Source organism: Coturnix japonica, chromosome 13 (genome assembly GCF_054131305.1).
Source record: "Coturnix japonica strain WE chromosome 13, WE-NBRP24, whole genome shotgun sequence".
Taxonomy (NCBI): domain Eukaryota; kingdom Metazoa; phylum Chordata; class Aves; order Galliformes; family Phasianidae; genus Coturnix; species Coturnix japonica.
Window position 1 is genome coordinate 14,233,414 of NC_140675.1, and position 22,477 is coordinate 14,255,890.

Sequence of the window (22,477 nt, forward strand, 5' to 3'; positions counted from 1 at the left end):
ATGCACATATTGGTATATATTGGTTTACCAATCAACAGTCAAGTGACTTCAATAAACAGTGTTGATAATATTACTACCAGCACTCATGAAGGAATCCAAAGATATATACAGCTAGGCCCTAGTGAAAGGCAAGGGAACTGAACCACAGTCTGGAATAAAGGAAGGCATGAAGGTAATTTTAGCGAGCATTTTTACAGTACATAAAGAACAATTGGAACCTAGAGCTTTAAAAGGCAAACAAACAAACAAAAAATCATACCTCTCCTCACTGAATGGGGACTGGGACCTGCTGCATTTTGTGGCTGATTAACCGAAAGCTGATTAGTGCTACTTGCTGACTGGTTTGGGGCAGTGCTCACATGCCCACCATTTCTCACGGGTGGAGGAGTAGCCGAGGTTGTGTTGTCCTTAGGCTTTGAGGTACTGAAAAATCAAAAGTTTCAAGTCAGAAGTTGATTATAAAATGCTTTCTGCATTAACTGCACCTTTCAGGCTTACAGTATGAACCATGCTCTAGTTCTGACCCTCAAACATCTCAAAAACCTTCTGCACTGGCTGTTATTACTGGCAAACTGAGCACTGCTAGAACTCTTCGCAAAATTCACAAGTAGGTTTCAGGCAAACCTGTTCAAAAGATCCATTACCAAATTAAATCAGGAATCCAAGTAGTTCTGCAGCACCACAACACCTGTTTGAATTAAATACTAGTACTCAGAGCACAGTCTCCACACTAGAGCGCCCTTTAGATTCTCTAAGAAGTGTCTCACCAATGAAGTTCACATAAAATGCCTTCTCTCATTTCCTCACTCAAATATATTCACTGCTCCTATAACTTAACTTTCCGCAAACACTCTGTCACAGCATCACATCCAGTTCACTGGCAAGGAGTAAACTGTGTTGCTCTGAAGCTCTGCCAAAAAAAACAAAAGAAAACTAACTTGCTGTGTAACTCACACAGACTAAGCAGATGTAGCCCTCGCTGCTCAAGTTGGTGGAGCCTTTGCAGACTCTCAGAGACTGCAAAAGCTGTGGGTGTGGAGAGAATAGCGGTTCTCTCCTCACTGGCTGAAACTCCCCCCTCTACCTGGAATGAAACTTTCACCCCACTTCCTCTGATCAAGGGAGTCCAGTCTTAGACAAGCACCTGAACAATCCCAGTTAAACCCCTGAAATTCACTTCAGGACATCTCAGTTCTTTCTTTTTGATGCTGGAGAGAAACAACAACTGAGAATGAACCAGCCAAGGTGGTTCTGCACAGTGCCTCCTCGTCTTACTTCCTATGCACTTGCAGTCTTTATTCATTTCTCTCTGCAACATCATCTCCATCTCAGAACAACAAAAACCTTTCAATTACTCACTAGTGCAACACAACCCTATTTTCTTCAGATGCTGTTATTAAATTTCAAGTACTCGTATGCTGAGTTTGTGCAGACTTTAAATGTAGTTTTTAGATGCTACAACTTAAGGTTTCATTTTAGCTTCCTCTGCCACAAGAGACATCACTGAAGCAATACTGGTCTACAAGGATATTTAAATGAGATCTTTTTGCAAATGAATCAGTGCAGCATAAAACTCCATGATGGCTTTTTAATGTAAGATGCTACCCAAGAGATTAATGCTTAGGGAGCATTATGAGCATTTTCATGCATTTGCTCCATCTCTCAGATCTCAAGAACAATAAAAGCAAACTGCTGCATTCACCATACATGAAGAGTCAAAGCTACGTGAATCCATGTATTCTAATACCAAAGATATGATTATATCTTTCCTTATATGAGTTTCCATCATAATTAAGTAACTAAAAAGTCTGTATAAATGCTTCTCCTAAAGAAATATGACAAACTGATTTCTGGTTTTCTAGTGAGTCCAGTCACCACTAACACTTGCCACAGAAGAAAAAGACAAATCCAAATGACATGAACAAGAAACAACAAACAAGACCAATGGGTTTCTAGCATTGCCACTGGCAGGTTTTGTTCTTTCAGCAGCAAAATGACAGTCATGCTGCATGGACACCTCTGCAGTGCAATTTGGAAAGGCCAACGTGGGCAGTAATCACAATCTTTTTTAGTATTCTTCATGATTTTTTCCTGAAGGAATTCCTTATTTTAGGAAGACCAATTCTAGATGTTCAAATTAAAAGATCATAAATACACGTTGAAAGAGAGCTCTTTTACAGTGCTTCTGCCCACACCTGAGAAGACTGCATACAACAACACGCCCTCTAATTAGAAGCTGACACAGCTGACATTATCAGTTTGCTGTTGAAGCAGCTTGCTAAACCACTGCCAGCAGAAGCCGTACCTCTTACCTGACATCCTCATTTCCTTGACTTTGTAACTGTTCTGCTGTGCCAGCAGAGAGAGCAAAACCAGCACCCACTGGGCTTGTTTCAGCCACAGCAGCTTGTGAGTGCTGCTCCGCTCCAGAATGAGCCAGCATGCCAGCCTCTGTGGGTGGAAGTGGTGGCTGGAAAGCTGGGGATGTGTGCTTTCTATTTATAGTGCCACATCTCCGAGGGTTTGCTTGGAAGTCCATAACCTTGACACCAAAGCTACAGAAAGAAGAGAGAGTAAACACACCACGCCAGCCAACACCAGGTAACTAAAGCAACAAGACAACAGGTTGTTACAACCCACAAAGACAAGTGCAACCCCTGTTGCCTAGCATGCAAAGCAGCAACGAGGAAAGCTCCCATTGTCTGCATATAACACCATTAATGTTAAGACATGCAACACTACTTGGCTTATCTGCACAAAGGGTAAACTAAACATAAGTAGAACAAGTTACTCAATAACATTTGAAGACGGACACTGATGACAATGAGGTCAAAACATATGTATTTACATGTAAAAATACTGACTATTTCCTTTCACACCAGACCACCTATTCTCTAAGTATGGTATGTAATAGAAACAAAATTCACTGGTCATAATCTCTAAGCTATTGTACAGATTTCAAGACAGACTAGAAATGACACTGGATATATGCTTCCATGATTTACTCTGTTCAAAGGAAAAGGCACCCCTATTTAACTATGGATAAAGAAACTAACAGATTTGAGAATGTGTTTAGTATATTCTAGAACTGAACTTTATGCCTGTTGTGTTAAAGACAACAAATCCTGAACTGATTTTCTCCTGCTCCTTCTGTCAGCACTGATAAAATTACATGTGGCTAACCGCAGTTAGCACTGAGGTAACAATTTAACATTTGCATAAATAGCTATAAACAAAACAGCACATCACTTCAATATTCATGGTATGAGTGATAATAAATGAGTGTTACACTGCATGTTATATGGGAAAACAGCATGTTTTAATCTTTTTTTTAGCATTTTACTATTTGCCATGGTATACTGTACCATCTTCAAATCAGAAGTCTTATCATGAAGGCATCAGGTAACACCACCTCGGCTTATGGGCTTTGAAAAGAAGCCATGGGATACCAGAAGTTAGATACTGACAGATGTTACTACATACACTTCTGTTTCACTGGATTTCAGACCCCCCACATCTGTAATAGGAAGATGGTGATTGGAAGCAGTAATATCTGCCTTTTTTTTTTTTTATTTTAAAGTCATGCACAGAGTATATCCAGTACATTACCTTTGAACCTTCCTCAGGCTGCAGTAACATGGGGGAAAATAAATCACTCTTGTTACCTACAGTATTTTTACAAAATTCTCCTCCTGAGACCACTAAACACGTGCCTAACTACAGCCTAAGTAGTCCAGTTCTCAGGAGCGAAGACTTAAAACCTAATCTGAGAACAAAACATACCTTTCCTTCTTCAACAAATCCCCTTCCATTACAGCCATGCTCACAGGCCTCTTCCGTTCCAGTGTCCCAGAATCGTATTCATTCCCAGTGTGTGACAAATGATTAGAATTAACAGCAGGAACTGCAACAAATGCCCCAGACACGTTGAAGTCTTGATCTGGAAAAAAAGACAACATTCATCAGATGACATATATATACAGAATGGTGTCACTTAAAAAAAAAAATGCTACTGGAGGTTTACCTTCAAAGGGTTATCACAAATACAGAATTCCTTTAACTACAGCAAGAATTTACCTCCAGGGAAGAACCAGTCTGCATGCTGAATAATCGGCTCAATAATTGCTACCACATGGACTGAAGTTGCTGCCGCCATCTCAGCAAGGGATCTGTGGAAGAGATGCACAGAATAGCACATAACAGTTCTGTCAAAGTAAGAACAGAGATCTGGCCTTAAATGGCATGTTATGCTAAGCGTGAAGAGCCAGCACACTCCAGGTACACAGAGCAACTTTAAGTATTTTTTTAAGCAAGTACACTGTTGCTGTGAAGAGTCTACATGATTTAAAACAACCTGATGCGAAATTCCACAATTTCAGGGGAGTTTTGTTTTGTACCTTTCCTAAAACCACTTACCCTTCTGTTTTTGCCCATAACAAGTTGGGGCCCAAGACTATTGCGACATTGCTGGGCGTCATTTTGTTGACATCACTGTTCTGTGCAAGCTTTGCTAAAAATTTGATTAAATACCTAAAAAAAATTAAAAAGACTAATTAAACACCGGTGAATTTTTACCATATAATGTGATGGAAGTTAGTACAACGCTGAGGACATAAATAGCAAGTTATATATATTTATATATATACACACACACAGCAATTAATCACTATGATCATTTGAGAGGACATTACCAACTGAGAGTTTTTCTTACTGAAGACAACTAGGCAAAAATTCAAGAACTCCTATTACTGCCAAAAGCATAATCCTTTAAATGGAAGAGTTCTGTGTATCGCTATTTTGCTATAGTCAGTAGTGAATTAACTTGGCTGAAAAATTCTACCACTACCAAGCTCTTGCACACAGACTAACTCGATGAAACAGGATGACATTTTATAAATCTAATAGAATTTGGCCAAGTAAAAATAAATAAATAAATAAAAAAATAGAGAATTAGAGTTTCAGCTAATTAATATAAAATCAGCTGCACAGCAGCTCTGATGGTTAAGCACTACAAGTCAATACACGTGCACAGTACCTGAAATTAGCATGATAATGCTTAGGTAATTTGTTACAAATCTTCCATAATTCTTGTAGCTTCTTATCCTGGTCCTGAATACTGAAAGGGAAAAAAAAAGATGTATTGCATCTTTCTTCCAGATCACAATAATTTCTGAAGAGAACAAAAAGAAATGACTGTATAATTTTCCATTTATGCCTAATCATTGTTGTACTTGGTAATTCAACAACCTGCTTTTCAACTGTTTGAATTATCTCAATCTTCAAAGCCAAAACTGCTTAAGCATCAACACCATTCAGGCAGTAGCCTGAAAGCAGCCCTTACATTTGAAGATAAAATGGCTAGACATTTCACCACATTTGACCATTAATATTAAGGTACAACACATAATTTGCTAGAGAAAACATCTGCGTGTTCAGAAACAATGTGGGCTTGGACTTTTGAGTTCACCTGAGGATCCAAATTTGACAAAAAAACCGAACTTTTTCTACATAACCATTTGTAGCATGCTTACTTTGCAGCTTGTGTCCACTCTTCATAAAGGCTGTAAGTCATTAAAGGCTCTGGCAATTCTCGCAAATAGGACTTCAAGGCACCTGCAATGTGGAATAGGCAAATTTCTTAGCCAATGTTTTCAGTCTACTTAAAATTGCTATTTTATCTATGCAACGGTACTCCAGTTCCAGTGAAATATCAGGACAGTCTGACACTTCCATAATCTCTTCAACACTGAACATAAGAAGCATGTTGGCCATTACTGTAATTAGACAGAAATGTGTATTATCAAATTATGAAGCATCCTTCAAAACAACCTTAGTAAAGCTACATATGTCTCTAGTCTCATGAGAAGTGCCAGCATGATCAATTGAGAAATATAATATTGGAAATACCACAATCACCTGAATTTTAATCACTACTCTGGCATGCAGGCGTATCAAGTATGTTCAGCATGTGTGCCGTATGCATAACCATGTTAAGTTACTCAATTAATTGACCTTTCATTTTACTTCCATTCACTGTTTATCTGCACAGAGGTCAACACCGTAGCAAGTCAACAGTTAAACGAACAGAATAAACTTGTGTTCTATCCATTTGCATCTGTTTTGACTCAGAGCATTCATAGTACCTGCAACAGCATGGGGATCAGAATAAAATTCATCAAGTTGTGAAGTTGAACAGTCTAAGGCAGCTTTAAGCTTTTTTAACTTGGAGGCTCCAGCAGCAATTCTGAATAAGCCCTGCATGATAAAAAAAATAAAAGCTTTATGACTCTCTCAAAGCAGTTTATAGTTTAGTGTCTTCACTTTATACTGCTTTACCAAGCTGACTCTTGATGCATCAACACCATCTGACAACACTTCATACCATAACCAGTGGTGGTCCCCCATCACTCCTTGGTCCATTATCCATTTTCCATTCTACAATCTCAAATACACTACAAATAGTGCTGAAGCCTTTGTGTTACAAGACTTGTTATCTACATTAATAAGAAAAGTTACTTAAGTAAACTTAGGAAGCACAGACATCAGTCCATGAGTTTCACTACATTTTTCTCCTATCCTTCATTATGCGTGACATAGTGTTACCTACCTCCTCCCTCATCCCCGTCTCCAGAAGCATCATTACACAGGCTTCAATAGGGATTGCAATTTCACGACCACTGCGCTTGAGATGTTCTTCTAATGGAGTTCCAAAAGCTGGTTTTTCAGTCCATTTGTCTAATTGAAGAGTACCAAAACACTGAGCAAAATATCTAACAATCACTTGAATTACATCCCAGGCAAGTAAAGAAGAAAGCCTCTACTACAGCTAAGAAATTTTCAGAACATGGTAGGAGTTGTACAGACCTTGATAGGTAACATCCCTCATATGATGAGTAAAGAGAACATGAGTCTGTGAGTATTCTCAGTAAAAAAAAATACTTCTGCATCTTTCTGGATGGGAAACCAAATATGTATCTTTCATATAACTGAAAGCATATCTTACTAGGCTGTGACATGTCTGAAAATTACATTGATTCTGATTTAGTAAGACTCCAAAAGTCTTAGGTTAACAAGAATCTTTGAGAAAAACTTTGCCCAGATTTCAGGACCTGGGCTGATTCGAGTTTTACCTGTGTTAAAGGTACATATAAAACAGAGCTGTTAATGTAACACTCAGTTTATTGCTGATTTAAAAATCAACAACTTCAAATAGGTGTTACTAATCTTACAATCTCATTTGCAGTATATCACTAACACTCGCACAGATTTTCACCTTAACATCTTCTGATTGTTCCTTAGCTTTTGAAGTCAGAATTGGCACACATTTCTCCAAATGGAATGTGAATTTGTTTCCTGGAAGTTATTTTTCACCCATTATTTCTGCTGTCTTAATTGAAAAATGCAGATGTAAAACGTTATTAATTGTTAGTAAAGATGCATTCTTTCTTTTGTATGGAAAAAAGGTTAAGATGTTGAAGGAGTCCTCCAAAGACACGATGCATTTCTGCAAAGAATTTTTGTTTTTCTTTTTAGAGAAAAAAGAACCAACAACATATTAACTATATCCCCTTCGCATGGCTTTATTTCCCCTCATTCAGTAATGTACCATGAGAGGTCCATGCTATTTTCATCAGTTTTACAAGTTACAGCAAACAAAGACATCTCAGTAGTTGTTCAAAGTCATAGTCAAAGTCAACTGCAGCTAGAAACAACTGCAGTCACAACCTACACTTAGACACTGGCCCACTCAGATCGTATCCCTCTGGGGACACCTTCTAAGGAAGGCTAATCTGTACTGAAGCACTCACCATATGAAAAGCTTTGCACAAAGCAGCTAAGCAACAAAGGAAAATTAAACCAGCTGGATCTGTATCTTGTAAACAGAGCCTTCCACGCAGCCATAATGCAGCCCTAACCCTGCATAAGTATCGTTTGTTTGTTACTTTGCATTTCATCAGATCTACAGAGAACAGATCATTCTCTGTCATCTTTCAGCAAGATGCTCATATTTCTTGGCATCTTTAGTTTAATGGTTCATCTTTTTATAATATGCATATAACCTGCTATAGTTGAGTTCAGCTCTGAATGTCACTCAGACTTTGTTCAACCTACCTCTACTAATCAGTAGATTCAGAATCAGTACAGTCAGAATTTAGGATAGTAATTTCAATAGCACACGGTGCATCTTCAGACCAAACCATTTATGACTCTCCTTATTTTATGCTGACAATGAAACGCTTAGTACCATGGGGAAGAGATACAGCTCTCTTACTAGCCCGTTAACTGCTGATATTCAGCACAGCAAACTCAACACTGCAGTGTGTACATTGGGAAAAAGGCTACATAGGAGGGAGGGAAAAAAAAAGCTGTTTAGAATCTTGGGAAATTATCTGCTGATTGCCTACTAGCTATTCAAGAAACAAAGAAGTTTCAAATTTTCATTGTCTGGAAAAGTCAGGTATTAATTAGCAAAAGGTCACATGATAAATAGAAAAAAATCCTTTATCCTCTTGGACACAGATCCTTAGTATTCTATTAGAGTGTTAAAATATGGCTGGAGAACTCCAGAGAAAAGAGCAAAGATGGAATTATGCTTGGGAATGCAAAATTGTTAAGTAGATCAAAATGACCTTATTTATTAAGACTGCATGCAAAAGAATCAAGATAAAGAAGAAGAATATTGTGCATAGGTGGCACAGGCAAGGAGAAGCATCAGCCAGAGCACAGGTTACTTTACCTTGATGGGCTTGAATTTCGGGTAGGACCTTTTCTATGACTGTTAATGCTTTTCTATGGTAATCTGCTTGTGCTTCTAATAACTGAGAACAGAAGCCACATTTTAAAAAACAAAAAGAGCGTTAGCTTCTGATGAGTACACAACATAAGACTAGAAGGTTTAGCACATAAAATGTGATCTTTCAGAATTGAGTGTCTATGCGTAAGTGCTGCAGTCAAGCTCATACTGAAAAAAAATACTCACCATAACAAAAAACTTAGCATATTCTCCTTCTTTGGACACGAAGTTATACATATCTGCTGCTAGTTGATCCTTTGAATAAAGAAAAGGATGCAGAACAGCAAGCAAAATTTACAAAGGTATTCCAACTTATACACATCTTTCTTGCCTGCAGTAAATTTGAACTATTGATTCAGGCTACATCCACCCACTCTGCAATACACACTAAGTGGTAAGCTCAAAATAAATTAATGGGATGAACTACTGGTAATTCCTAACTCTTCCTCTGGGTTAAAAGCACACATTTTAGACAGCATCTTATAATTCTGTGAGAACACAATATAGAAACTATATTCTGCTTTTGTTAGGAAAAGTACACCCAAGAGTACACTTCATTTCTGAATAGTTGGTAACAATGCTTTAAGACCACACAGTTCATTTTCTTTCAAGCAGAATTCATTCAAAATGCCTGCTTAATACAGTAAAGAAGGTGGTAATTGGATTGTATGGCAGGATTATTTAAAGCCTATCCTGGAATGAAAAGATAAGGTTTTGGAGTCTCAGTTCAACTGCATCGTAATCTAGCATTCAACAACTGAGAAGTGAAACTGAATGTAAACTGCCCATAGCTGGTGAAACTGAATGTAAACTGCCCATAGCTGTGCTCACACCTCCTGGCTACTCAGTGGCTGAAGGCATACAGACACCCTGAACATTTAAGTCAAGGCTAAGGTACTTTCTTCTTATAGTTGTTTCAGAGTAAACCAGCAAACAATGTAAAATAATTATCCTGAAAAGTAAAGCTCCTCTTAATGAAAGCACTTCAGTGTTTAACTAACCCTAATTATATCGTTAAAACATACAGTTCATTACCAGACATGTAACTTGTGACTACAAGCAAGACAGCTAGTGCCACAAGCAAGGCTTATGGAAGCAGCCGTACTCTGGTTGCTATTGTTGCTAATGAGAGATATGTGTAAACAACAGAGATGCCTCTTGTTATACCTTGCATTGTTCTACTTTATTTCCAGCCTCATCCATTTCTTCCTTAAGGGAATCTATTTTTGAAGGATGCATTTGAAAATTTGTTCCTGAAGTCTTGTGGGCTTGGTTATACCTGCAGAAGAAAGGCTTCTGTCATTTGGCAAAATCCAGTACTAATCAAGAATGTGCACTGAGGGCTCACTTCTAAAATTGTTTTCTTTTGACCAGAAAAAGCAAATCATTTCAGGGGTCTTCAGGTAAGCAAATACCAACATCAGAACAGGTGTCAACAAGAAGCCAACGTGAACAGTGTAGGATTAAGCATTTTAAAATACTTCTTACCTTCCCCTAGCAGAATCCCAGTCCAAAACCAGCTTTGCAAGCTGTTTCCTCTGCTTCTGAATGTTGGGAATCTCTACCTAGAACCAGAATTCAAGACATACATTTGTTTCTGAAGAGTGCATCATGCTGCATTTTGCAGAATTCACACTCACTTTCCACCAGTAACTCATGACTAGCTATCTATCATATTAGCAAGGAGATAAACCTTTTTTGTGCAGTTGATACATAAAAATCCAGATTTATTTCTTCAGCCAGGCTGACGTGACTTACCTCTGTTAGCGTGCTCAGTGGTTCTAAAATGTCTTTTTCAATCTGTACTTCATGCTGGGAGAGCTCCAATGCCAATTTATTCTCTGCATCACCACACGTATCTAGCATTTTCCTTTAAGAATTGTAGGAAATGGTTGCAATGTGAGTTACTATTGACTAAAGAAGAAAGATTCAAAATAACAATTGTGGGGCTTTGCTCTTTACTACCCTTTTAGAAAGCCTGCATTGTACAAAGCAAGTCATTAATGCCATAAAAACAAGCTGTTCTATGCTGTCATTGGCAAACTCTGTATAGGCAAGGAGTGCTATTAAACCTTTGCTGTCTGTAATTCCTTAACCATTACAATAGTTTTGGAGACTTTAAGTCACTAGATGATTATAATGGTCCCAAGAACAGAAAAGTTAGTATTTATTTTGAAGCTTATCTTTCCATCTTACCAGGCACAGAAAAAATGGCTCAATGCAGTATTTAATTTTCTCCTAAGCCACTTTAATACAAAAAAAAGCCTTAATGCTGTAATTGCAGGTAATCAAAAGGAAGCAGTTACAGGTTCCAAAATCATACTTTGACCTTTGCTTCAAGCCTGTTCTAAAGAAAACATAAAAACATATTCTCTTTATAACTTTTACCCACGTTTAAATCTTATGCAACAGCTTGCAAAAATGCACACAGATGTTTTTGGGTTCTTCCCACTGTCTCCATTAGAATCTCCATCAGCAACAAGAAAACAGTTGCTTCAGGAATTCAGCATATTGATGTTTGTTTCAACTGCTTTCCTGAAAATAGCTAAGAAATACTAAGGAAACCGGCATTACTTTAAACTAGAAGCCATTGATGTGAATCTGCAGAATGTAGCATTTATACTAGATTTTGAACTTTAAATTGGGGTAATCATTTTAACAGTCCACAAGGAGATAAGGTAATTTTCAAAAGCTTTTACAACAGCAGAATATCAGAATCCTCTGGAATGCAATTCAGAGCGAGCCTAAAACTTGTTTTTAGAAATGTTCCAGAAGAAATGATTGCTCACTTTTAAGTCCCATGAGTTAGAGAGAAAATCTAGAAATATTGGTCTCATTAGCCGGAGAACAGCCTTTGTGTATATAAAGTCTCTAATTAGAGCTCTGCAAGGAATAAAATCTCAGACAACTATTAATAAAGAAAGTCAGGTACTTACCCCAACAGAGTTTCATCACTTAGCTGGGCAGATCCTTCTTGCATATTTTGAGCAAGAGCTGTTAGAGGAAGCTTTTTCTATGGAACAGAATGAACAGTATTTAGTTTACTTAATGCTATTGACCTTTTCCAGAATAAAGCCCCTAAATATTTCTTCCATTTTGTTTCTATTATACATATATGAAACTTATTGTTTGACTTTAAGAAAATGAAAGTCACAAGAAGTTTCAAGCTGAAAGATTCATGTTCTCAGTTCATGTGAAAGGCAGTTTGAGTTTGAATGACTATTCCAAATTGTACTACAACTACTGTAACATTGCTAAGTAGCTTTAACTAGAGAATTGCTTTAAACCTGAGATTTAAGCAGCTTGGCCATTCATTTCCCTGCAGATGGTAATGTTTTCTGTGCCCATTTTTAGAATAATTGTTTTTCAATAAAAGGAGAAAATTTGAATGTTAATTATTTGTGGATTTAATGCATCAAGGAAACCTTCCTGTGGCTTTGCTAAAGAAAGTTAAGGGGCAGAAATTATGTATGCACAGAAGGTTTATGGTTAATTTGAGAAATCTGTGCTCAAAGGCAATTGTAAACATGAGGAGCTTGATGAACAAGGCAAAGCAACTGCCTTTACTTAACTCTTACGAAAGCGTTAAGAACTCAGCACAATGCAGAAATGGGTGTCCTGACAATACTAAGGTATTCTGAGTTCATGTTATTATATCTGGATGGTGAACTATAGTGAGTATTTTACCAAATAATGTCAAAATGTGGAATTATATATACATTATTAATTTACAGTCACACTTGTCTTTGATAACATCAGGCACAGGGACTGATCAGAATGGAGAAGGCCAGGCTGTATTCAGACTAGTCTCAGAAGACAACCAAAGAACAGCTGTACTTACATGTCTCTTATCAGGGTCTGTACCATATTGGCCCTGAAAACATGCAATTAACCGTTTCTGTGTGATGTGAAAAACAGATCTCACAGTGTCAAGACGTCTCTCAATCTAGCAGGCAGAGGGGGGACAGAGGAGGAAAAGAAAATAAGAAACAGAAGTTATTTTCTTGGCCTCAGCAGAAAAAAACTTCCTCCTCTATCACATTTAGTTCTGGCTTGCTTATTTCTCAAGTTTTGTAGCTTACAAAGAAGATCAGATGCTTAACAGAAGTGCTTGAAAGCAAAAATATGTCACGTTCTAATGAACACAGAATTCTGTAAATTCACATCTAGAACAACATGCATCCAGGTAAGACTGACACATGTTTCCTTCCTAATAGGTTTACTATGCATTTATGGACAACAACTGCTGAGATAGGATATGCATACCATCCCTCTTACCAGCATGAGAGCCCTGCTCTGAGCACAAGAGTGCAGCACTGGCTCCTCAGATCCCCTCAGAGGGCAGCAGCAGCTGTGCCAAGCTCAGGGCACACAGTACTAACAGGACTAAAAGCTTTTGAAAGACTCAAGATGAACCCAAGCTGAGCTGCTAGTAAGTTTCCTAACATCTATTTTGTTAAAGTAAGGTGCAGAGAAACTGCCCACAAAAGCCTCCTCTGAAACCTCAAAAATTCAGGCCACTTCTAAGAAGGCCATATAAGGATACGTGAAGAAGGTGGTACTCTTTGCAGTCCACTGTTGCAGCTAAGAAGTTTAATTTATATTTTGTTAAAAGTCAAGATTAAAAGCTACCAACACATTGCAAATCAGATCCTATTTGTAAAAGTATTTTTGCAAGGGGACACAGTTCAGACTTGTTCAAACACCAAACACGGGTTTTCATCCCTACATGAAGTGCAGTAACCTCAGTGAGGAGCCACCCCAAGCACTCTGCCAGCTCACAGCAGCCACACGTGTTCCTCACACTCCCCAGAAAGGCCCTGAAGAGCCAACATTCCAACAGCCTCTTTCCATACAGCAGAATGCCAAACCCAAAGGGATAGGAGGAACTTGACCCCAAAACTTCATGATAATATACTCTCTGCTGATATACTTTTGAGCTCAAAAATGACATAAAAACCACAAGAGACATTAATCTCCATTAAGCTACCTCTGAACTGAAAATGTGACCTCAAGGCCAAGTTGTCTGCAACCACAGGGCATCTTCAGTGTACAAAGCATCAAGTGATTGCTTCAGTGTAGGCTACAAGGGCATCCCAGAAAGGGGGCCCATTATAGAAGCCTTCGCAGTACTGAATCACACAGCTTCTCTTCACATGGAAGATATTTAACAAAGATACTTGGAAATGGAGTACTATACTCCACAAAACAGTTAAAAAACCAAAAAAAAACCAACCAAAACCAAAAGAGCTACGACAACCCTATGTCAGAGCTAGAGATAAATATAAAAACACTGGAACATTTACAAGATGAAGAGCACCATGCTTTTAAACTCTTCAGTTAGATAAGAGCCTCCCTCCCCTCCATGAGCCCCCAAGAGCAAACAAACAAGTGAATAAATTCTTCCACTTGGGTGTAGCCAGTCTGCTCTGTGCCTGGGAAAGCCTTGCTTGCAAAATTTTTTTGGCAACAAGCAGCAGAACTTTTGGCTTTCACTTCTTGTTGCTATTCCGCAGCTAACCAAGAAAACAGATGGGCCCTTAAAGGCTATCAAGGTGTTTAAATAACACCCCTTCTATCAGTTAATTATGCACACCCCTTTAGAAATTAAAAACAGCGTTGTCGAACTGCTGAGATTTCTGTGGCTCAAAGCAGCCCCATGGAAAGCAAAGCACAGAGTTTCAGGTCAGATCACTTCACCATTACTCAAAATGACTTCATGTGTTGTAGCTGAATTCAAGTTCTAAAGCTGATACATTCTCTCATCTTCTACTTTAATCAGAACAGCTGGAGAGAGATGAAATAAAAGTAACACCTCATTTGTTTGGCCTTCGTGTCTCCTACACAGGTCTTGAACTTCAGCATATTAAGATGCTTAGTAACTGACTTGAACTAACCAAAGCACAGAAGGCTGAAGGAGCAGCTGGTGTACCTGGCTCTGGCCAACTCATCTGCCTTCTTTTCCCCCCCTCCTTTTTTTTTTTTTTTTTTAATAATAAAAAAGCCTTTCACAAAACAGCAGAAGGAATAGAACAATGTAGAAGAACAAGTCTGTAGTCACTTTGTTTTGTGTAATCAGCCAACCTTGTAACCTAACAGCAGCAACAAGAATTCCACCACGAAATGTTTGATGAGATGGCATATATCATAAGAATGACAAGTCTGCAAACAAACGCCAGTGTGACAAGTCTGAGAACAAATACTGCAAGCTAAACTAGAAGCACTTATGCACTCAGAACAATTCCAAAAATGACATCTGTTGGCATGACCTTGGCATGTTTTTTGCCATTTCTTTTAAAGGCCAAGATGGTCCCTTCCAAAGCAGGGCAAGTGAAGACAAACCAGCTGTGTCTAATCACTGCTCCTTCCCAGCTCATTGTGCTCTACCAATTTATTTTCTTAATAGGTACCCCACAAAATTCAGAAGCTCAAACTTCACAAAAAGAATGGTAAGCACATGTGTTAATTGTGTTACAATACCTGCAGCAGGTCTTCACTAAGAACCTCTGTTTTCTCAGCCCTAGGTAAGGAAAAAAGAACATTATCAGACAAATAAGCAGAAATGACTTTAATGCTTTGTTATCTGTTCACCTGAAAGTAAAGAAATACAGTAAGAAATGTAGGGCAACCAAATCCATCTTTTTATACCTTGTCAGTAATAAATCAATTGGTAACAAGTATAAATGAAGGTGAGGTGGTCACAATTCCATCTTCTATCAACATGACCTTTACCAAAAACCCTCCCATGACCTCATTTTGCTCGATTACCCAAATCTCTTTTATCATTTTAGTATTATCATTGAAAAAATAAGCAGTGTCAGAAGTTAACAGCCTTCCTAGTAAAGGTCTGCTCTCAACAGAAAAACATCAGAAGGCTTCCATCCAGAATATTAAAGATTGCTATTTAATTGTGCATATATACACACACTCAAACCTCTGGCATTCAGTTCTACACCTTTCTTAATTCCTAGTTTACACACAAACTTTGAACTGTTTAACGCTGAACCAGATTTGCTTGGTGTTGATTTATTTTGCTATAACGCTGCCTTAACAGACCTTTGCTTTATCTATAGAAACAAGAGAAACTCAGCTCATCCCATCTCTCACTGTAGGGGACTTTGAGGTATCCCAGTACTTCATTTTTTTTTCTGTTCACAAAGCAGTACTTCCTCCTGCTGTCTGTCAGTTTGTCTACGGCAATGTGCCCCTTCTGATCTTAGGAACTGTTCAATACCTCACTGCAAGTCTGACCATCTGCAGAAAGTCCATTCTATTGATGGGGATTCATCAGCTGAGCATGTCTTGAGATGTAACAACATTTGTTCACTTGAATTTTTTCAAAGGTATTTGACTTCAATTTCATGGTGCATTATCTACTTGAACTGTTGGTGAACCGTAAAGTGCTCAATAATTAAACAGCAGAATATAGTGATGCTCAAAACCTCAGCCATTCATACTTTGATAGAAATATAATCTGCAAGAACTGCAATGTTTATTTGTTTAGGAAAATACACACGACTAGAACTTCCACACAACTAGAACTAGTGAGCCTGAACAGAATTGTACCCTGTAAGAGGTCAGTCATTTAATTGTTGAGGTTAATGATCAGGTTAGCACTCTTGCCAAATCCCACCGGAAGCTCCAAAGAACTGGAAATGCTCCAGTAACAGCAGCACATTCTTCAACAGATTTTGTAGAGGGTGCTCAGAACACCCTCAGAGCTCAGAGCTCAGAACAGCCTAAGCTCAAGTGGCAACTGGTATCCATGTGAGCTAGCTGAGCTGACAGAAGCACACAGTGCTATGTAGCACTTGTGCAAATGAGGTGTGCAATGACATCTATACAAGACCAAGAATTCTGGAACAGCTGGAGAGGTGTTTCAGCCTCTGATCATCTTTGTAGTCCTTCTCTGGACTTGTTCCAATAGCTTCATATCATCCTTGTGCTGGGGGCCCCAGGACTGGATACAGAACTCCTGAAGGGGCCTCACGAGGGCAGAGCAGAGGAGGATGGTCCCCTCCCCACTCCACAGCCATCCCTCTGCTGAGGGATGCAGGATGCAGTTGGCCTCCCTGGTTACAAGTGCACACTGCTGACTCAATGTCCAGCTTCTCATCCACCAGAATTCTCAAGTTCTTCTCAGCAGGGTTGCTTCCCATAAGTTCTTTTCTGAGTCCATATGCGTACCTAGGACTGCCCCGACCCAAGTGCAACACCTTCTATGTAGCTTTGTTTAACCTTATTAGGTTCACATGGACCCACTTTTCAATCCTGTCAAGGTCCCTCTGGATGGTATCCCCCACAATAAACTACAGCAAGAGTGATGGCAGAGCAGCCCTCCCCCCCTTTTGCATGTATATCCAGGTCTCAGTTTCTTCCTTCTGCCTAGAAACCTGCTTAAGAAAAAAGGCAGCTGGTTTCCACATCCACATTTTGTAACTCATGTTTACACTGACTCCCCTCTACACAGCTCTAGCCTTTAATTTGGCTTAGTGGAGAGGAACAAATTAGAGGAAGGTATTTCAGCAGTTTATTTACCCTCCATGCTGACCCACTTTTATGTATTTACGTGGTATGAAACAGACACCTCCAGAGGAATTCTGTCACTCCGGAAGAGAACACACATTAACCTAACAAGCAGCTTTATGACATGAAACAGCCACCTCAGATGGTATAATGCAAAACCATTTCTAAAAACATTTAGAGTACCTACAACTGGATGTGTGTGCATCATTTAAACCATGAGCTGCAGAAGATCTATGCCCTGGCAGGGAGCACCACTTAATTTTACATTAAAAAGCTTTCAGTTCTGAGTTCACTGAGTTTTTCCCCAGCCATGCAGCAATAATCAAATTGCTATAACCACAGCATTTTGCAAATTCCCTTTTAGCTACTGAGAGTCACAAAATGCGTTTTATATAAGTTACCTTCAGAGGAAAAAAGGCTCCTAATATTAACCCACCTTTTGTGTTCCTAAGATCCCTTCCTTATACTATTGCAGTTTCCAGGTGCCAGCCCTCTCTGCACACATGGCTGCTTATCAAAGTATTTGGAAAATGCAGAGCCCGGTGGGTTGCTGCTCCCAGTCCCCAGGCCAGTGTCTGTTTAGGGAAGCTGCAGATTATGTCAGGTTTGGAACCACAGAGGGAAGACCTCACCCTTCCTGCAGGCCCACATTCCACCTTTATTATTAAAGCCAAGGATAGAGCCACCAAATAACACTGTTTCTCAGTGACCACTGCCATCAGGCAGAAAACACGACCTCGTGACTGCATCCTGCTGCAGCAACAGCCCCCAAGGTTTTCAGTTAAAACACTGACTCCAAAAGCAAAACTGAACAATTGCACGGTTGCAGCTATAACCACCTCCATAGCCCACAAAGAAGGTAAGTACTGAGCTCTTTTAAAACTTTACTGAGGGCAGCAAGTGGTTCTTTTAACCCAAAATATGTCACACTGCAGATGCTGGTGCCATTTTCTCTATGGGAGTGGCATGGCAAGACCCCACTGCCTTAACTCACTCCAAGGGAAGAACAACCACCAAGAGGTTTGAGAGAGGAAAGGCTCTAACTTTTTTCCCTAGGTATGTTAATTAAAATACCTCGGCTTGCTGTGTCATTTTACAGGTTTACTGCATGTGTTCTCAGCCCTACTCTCCTGTGTTTTATAACACCATGCATTTCAGTCACTCCCATCTCTCTGACAGGCCCTGGGCACAGTGCAGTGCTGCTGGAGGGGCCAGGTGCCAGGTACTGCTCACCCCAGCCCCAGTAGCAGCCCCCCCATCGATGCACAGGGAGGACCTCTGGCTGGTGCATCTGGAAACAGCAGATGAGAATTCCTGAGATAAAAATGCTTATCTTTCATGGTGGGAGGAAAAAAATAAAAATCTACTTTTGTAGGTATAAAATCTGCAGAGTTGAAGAGTTAAAACACTGAAGCTGAATACGAACAATATTTAACATCTCAGTGGCTGCACAGCAGAGTCCTGACACTACCACAGCACCAACGAGGGAACATTTCCTGATCAGTCAAAGCTACAAAACCAGTGGAAATTTACGCTTTTGACAGGCAAACAAGGAAGGAACAAGAGCAATCCTGCCATGTGGGGCCATAAACCCTGGGCATCCACAACAGAACGAGTGACTCAGTGCAAGTGTTAGAGTGGAAACAGAAACCCTGACTCACACAGCACAGAGCTGGCGGAGGCAATGCCAGGGAGGGCAAGGCTGCGTGGGGCACTCTGCAAAGCCATCACTGGAAATTAGGAGATACCTACCTGGAACACGAGATGGAATTCAAGCTCTCCTTTTTGCTGCTTGATTTTCCTTACAGTTTTTGTTTGTTACCCAGAGTAACCAGATTAGCACTAGCTGGCAAGTTAACGCTTTGCAGCACATCCTGCCTACTTCCCAAAGCACAATAGCAGGACTTGTTGCCAGGAAAAATGAAGGAATCAGCAGCTCTGCTCCAAAACAAGGAGTCCTGAATTAGGTGACAATTTCCCTTCTAAAAGATTTGCTTTTTTACTACTAAGGCCTCACAGAAAATGGAACTCAGTGTTTCATGGCTAACAGGTCAGTTCAATATTGTATTGAATTCCAGAGGCAGACTGATTTTTCAATCAGTATTAACTATAAATATAACCCAAATTCATGTGGTCTCATTATTATACATGTCAAGTCACTTCGACATGGAAAGAAAACTTCCATTAGAGGAAAAGAACTGAACAAAACCATGGGTGCTGGGTGGCTCCCTTCCAATAAGGACACAGGAAAACAGCCCCAACGCTGGGAATCCACACCCAAGTGCCATTTATCAGCACTTAAAGTGACTGCTTCAATCAGCATCCAAATGTGAAATAGAGCAGCAGCAACTTGCTCAAGTTCAGCTTGAGTTTGAGGTCTCAAGTGGGCAGGGGGATGCAGGGAGGCCCCAGTCCCAGCTCTGCTCCTGATCCTCAGCAGCCACTCACACAGAGCCTCACTATCTGAACAGGATTTCAAGCAATACGGGTTGTAATGCAGGTTCTAACACCAGTCTCCCATTTCCTGTGTTCTACTGACAGTCTGCATTTCTGTACGCTTCTCATAAGCTGAGCTCTTTAACACCCTTATGTTGAAGGAAATTTCTGTGCTTGAAAAGCAAAACTTCTACAACTGCGGACTTCATAAATGCATATATCAAATGCCACTTTTCAAAACCATTTTTAATATAGGATTTATTTTGCTTTCTTTGGCAGCGTTCTGCTTTCTGGATGTACTATAGGAGTTTGCTTTCACCTGCACTGCATTTCGAGGACAAGCCAGAGCCAAAACACTTGGCCATGTCCTCTCCTCACCGCAGAAGCCAACCTTGTGTTATACAAGCTCCAGGTTAATCCCGTTGGACTCCCCCTCATGGCAAAGCCAGCTGCCGCTCTGGGACCAGGGTAGGAATCCTCATTGCAGCTGAGTTCTTTCCAGAAGACACCAGCACAGCACAAGGTAAACCTTCTTTCAGCATTTACTTAGAATTTAGTGACCGCCTCTAACAACCAGCCACGAGCCAGACTTTCAAGCTTGTCTACTGCCCCCATTTTTCACCCAAATTAACAATATAAACTTATGCAAAATATTGGAACTGCTTTTATTGTAAATCTGGAGGCCATGGATGCATTAGTGGAAGGAGGAGAAATCACTCTATGGTTCCTGTTTCAGAGGAGATAACCCATAAAGTGACTCCTAGGGGAGGTCCTTGGGTAGATTCAATTTTCATATTTCAGCAATACTTGGGTCACCAATTTTAACCCACGTGGTTACTTCAGGTTTAGTGCTTCTAACCATTTAGGAGCGCTTTAACAAGCACAACATCACCTTCTAGGCACCAAAACACTTCATTAATCATGATCTGTATCTCCAGAACTACAACTTCACCCTCACTGAACAGATGACTCTTTCTGCTCCTCTGCCTTCCTTCATTTTCCCCACCGAGTTTCTCCATCAGGCTTTGATCACTCAATCTAGAGGCCACAACCCTGACCTCTTCTATAATCTCAGCCAGCCAGTTTTGAAGAACGAAGCCTTTCTGCTCAAATTAAAGGCAGACCATGCTTTAGGAAGATAATCATCTTGGAAACAAAGCAGACTGCCTCCATGGCAGCAGGGAAGCTCATGACAGCCTGTTCGCATTACTGGGTCTGAGATCCCTTGCTCACTGAAATGGATTCAGGGCTCCTCTCCAGGCAAGGCAGTAAATTTAGCTATTGAGAACAGCCGCAGCTCGAGACAGATCCTATTTCAGGGCCATTCTAGGAGGCACAGCACCAGCAGAGAGGCTTGCACTACTCTCCAACCCCCCTCCTGTAAAAAAAGTTGTTAATATTAGAAGTCGGGAATTAAACTACATATACTGCCATTCAAGAAAAAATAGTTTATTTATATAACAAATCTAGGCAAATTATTGACCTACAACTCTTATAAATTAGATACAAACATAATTGAGGTTTCTAAATGACAAGATTCCAATTGTAGTTTAAATTCAGAATAAGATTTAAAGCAACTTTGTCCTGATGGAGAAAGTCGTAATTCAGTGAGCAGCCTGTGACAAGCCTGATAGTTTTTAAACATCTGGTTGTAAATAAAACTTTACAATTAAGTACTTCTCATTGTTACAGACCCTGTGAATTGAGTATTTGTTCCAACTCTGTTTTATACCGTTACAAAGCTTTAACTGCAGCTCTTTCTGTATTCTTACTTCCAAAAAAGCAAGAAGAACCCCAATGCACATTAGGCCTTAAAGCAACATGGTTTCTCTTTCAAAAGTGCATTTGATTTGCATTTTGTTCTGAAAACACTGTCATATAAATCCTTTCTCGAAGTGCTGTGGCGAGGGATTAAAATTCTAAGTGCTTAAATCCAGCCAGGGTGAAATCAAGCAGCGGTCATGTGTTTGTTCCCAAGTAAAATCTCTTGTGTTGAGAGGTCAAAAATAAGCAGCAAAAAGAAATCCAGACAAATCTGAAACCAACACAAAGTTAGGATATAGAAGAATAATTTTCTGGCCTGGTCAAACCCCAGTGTATTTTCTGTGCCTTTCTTTTTTCCCTTTAACAGTACTGAAGAACTCCCCAAACATGTCAGGTTATTAATATGAGTTGCTAAAATTGCATAGAACACCCTTATTAATCTTTATTAAAATACTATATATTTAACTGCACAATATTTATATTTAAAAGGATATTTTTTTCCATCCATGTAAGACCAAGCAAGCAACTTTCTCTCCTACACAATAATTTTACCTAAAATTAAATGAATTATAACACATTGATACATAAAATAGTTGGGCAATAAGCAAACTAACTAATCACAGAATCATTAAGGTTGGGATCAATGTCTGAGATCACCAAGTCCGATTTGATGATAATACAGTTATCATACACTGACATGGACATCGCTGCTGCCATGACAAGCATTCCCACCATGCTCCAGTAGTGCCTACAGAACCCCTAAGAACTAAGACCAGTTTAGAACAACCCCACCTAGGAGGCATCACAGCAGCAGCCTGCAGTCTCATCTCTTGCAGACAGCTCTGTAGAGCTGCTTGCTCTGCTCTTGCAGCAGTCTGGGCTTCTGCCAGCTGCAATCACCAGGAAATTACACTGAGATAAGGGTGATAGTTGGACTGCTGCCTCAAGTGCTTCCCT

General features: G+C 39.7%; 1 protein-coding gene across 14 annotated transcripts in view; it reads right to left on the minus strand.

Moving 5' to 3' along the window:
- ARHGAP17 (Rho GTPase activating protein 17) overlaps positions 1-22,477 on the minus strand; it is a 37,742-nt gene that overhangs the window by 5,485 nt on the left and 9,780 nt on the right. For 4 of the 14 annotated variants that reach the window (XM_015876725.3, XM_015876729.2, XM_015876726.2 and 1 more), the window contains exons 2-18: positions 15,275-15,314; positions 12,636-12,740; positions 11,731-11,807; positions 10,553-10,664; positions 10,283-10,359; positions 9,962-10,073; positions 8,981-9,049; positions 8,738-8,819; positions 6,608-6,735; positions 6,144-6,255; positions 5,532-5,613; positions 5,036-5,116; positions 4,417-4,530; positions 4,078-4,169; positions 3,784-3,940; positions 2,313-2,555; positions 260-423 (exon numbers count right to left, since the gene is read on the minus strand). In XM_015876725.3, coding sequence (XP_015732211.1) covers positions 260-423; positions 2,313-2,555; positions 3,784-3,940; positions 4,078-4,169; positions 4,417-4,530; positions 5,036-5,116; positions 5,532-5,613; positions 6,144-6,255; positions 6,608-6,735; positions 8,738-8,819; positions 8,981-9,049; positions 9,962-10,073; positions 10,283-10,359; positions 10,553-10,664; positions 11,731-11,807; positions 12,636-12,740; positions 15,275-15,314 — 1,847 coding nt within the window. Of the gene's footprint in view, positions 1-259; positions 424-2,312; positions 2,556-3,365; positions 3,426-3,783; positions 3,941-4,077; positions 4,170-4,416; positions 4,531-5,035; positions 5,117-5,531; positions 5,614-6,143; positions 6,256-6,607; positions 6,736-8,737; positions 8,820-8,980; positions 9,050-9,961; positions 10,074-10,282; positions 10,360-10,552; positions 10,665-11,730; positions 11,808-12,635; positions 12,741-15,274; positions 15,315-22,477 lie in introns of those variants that run through there. The other 10 variants (XM_015876731.3, XM_085514057.1, XM_085514055.1 and 7 more) reach the window with 6 other exon arrangements.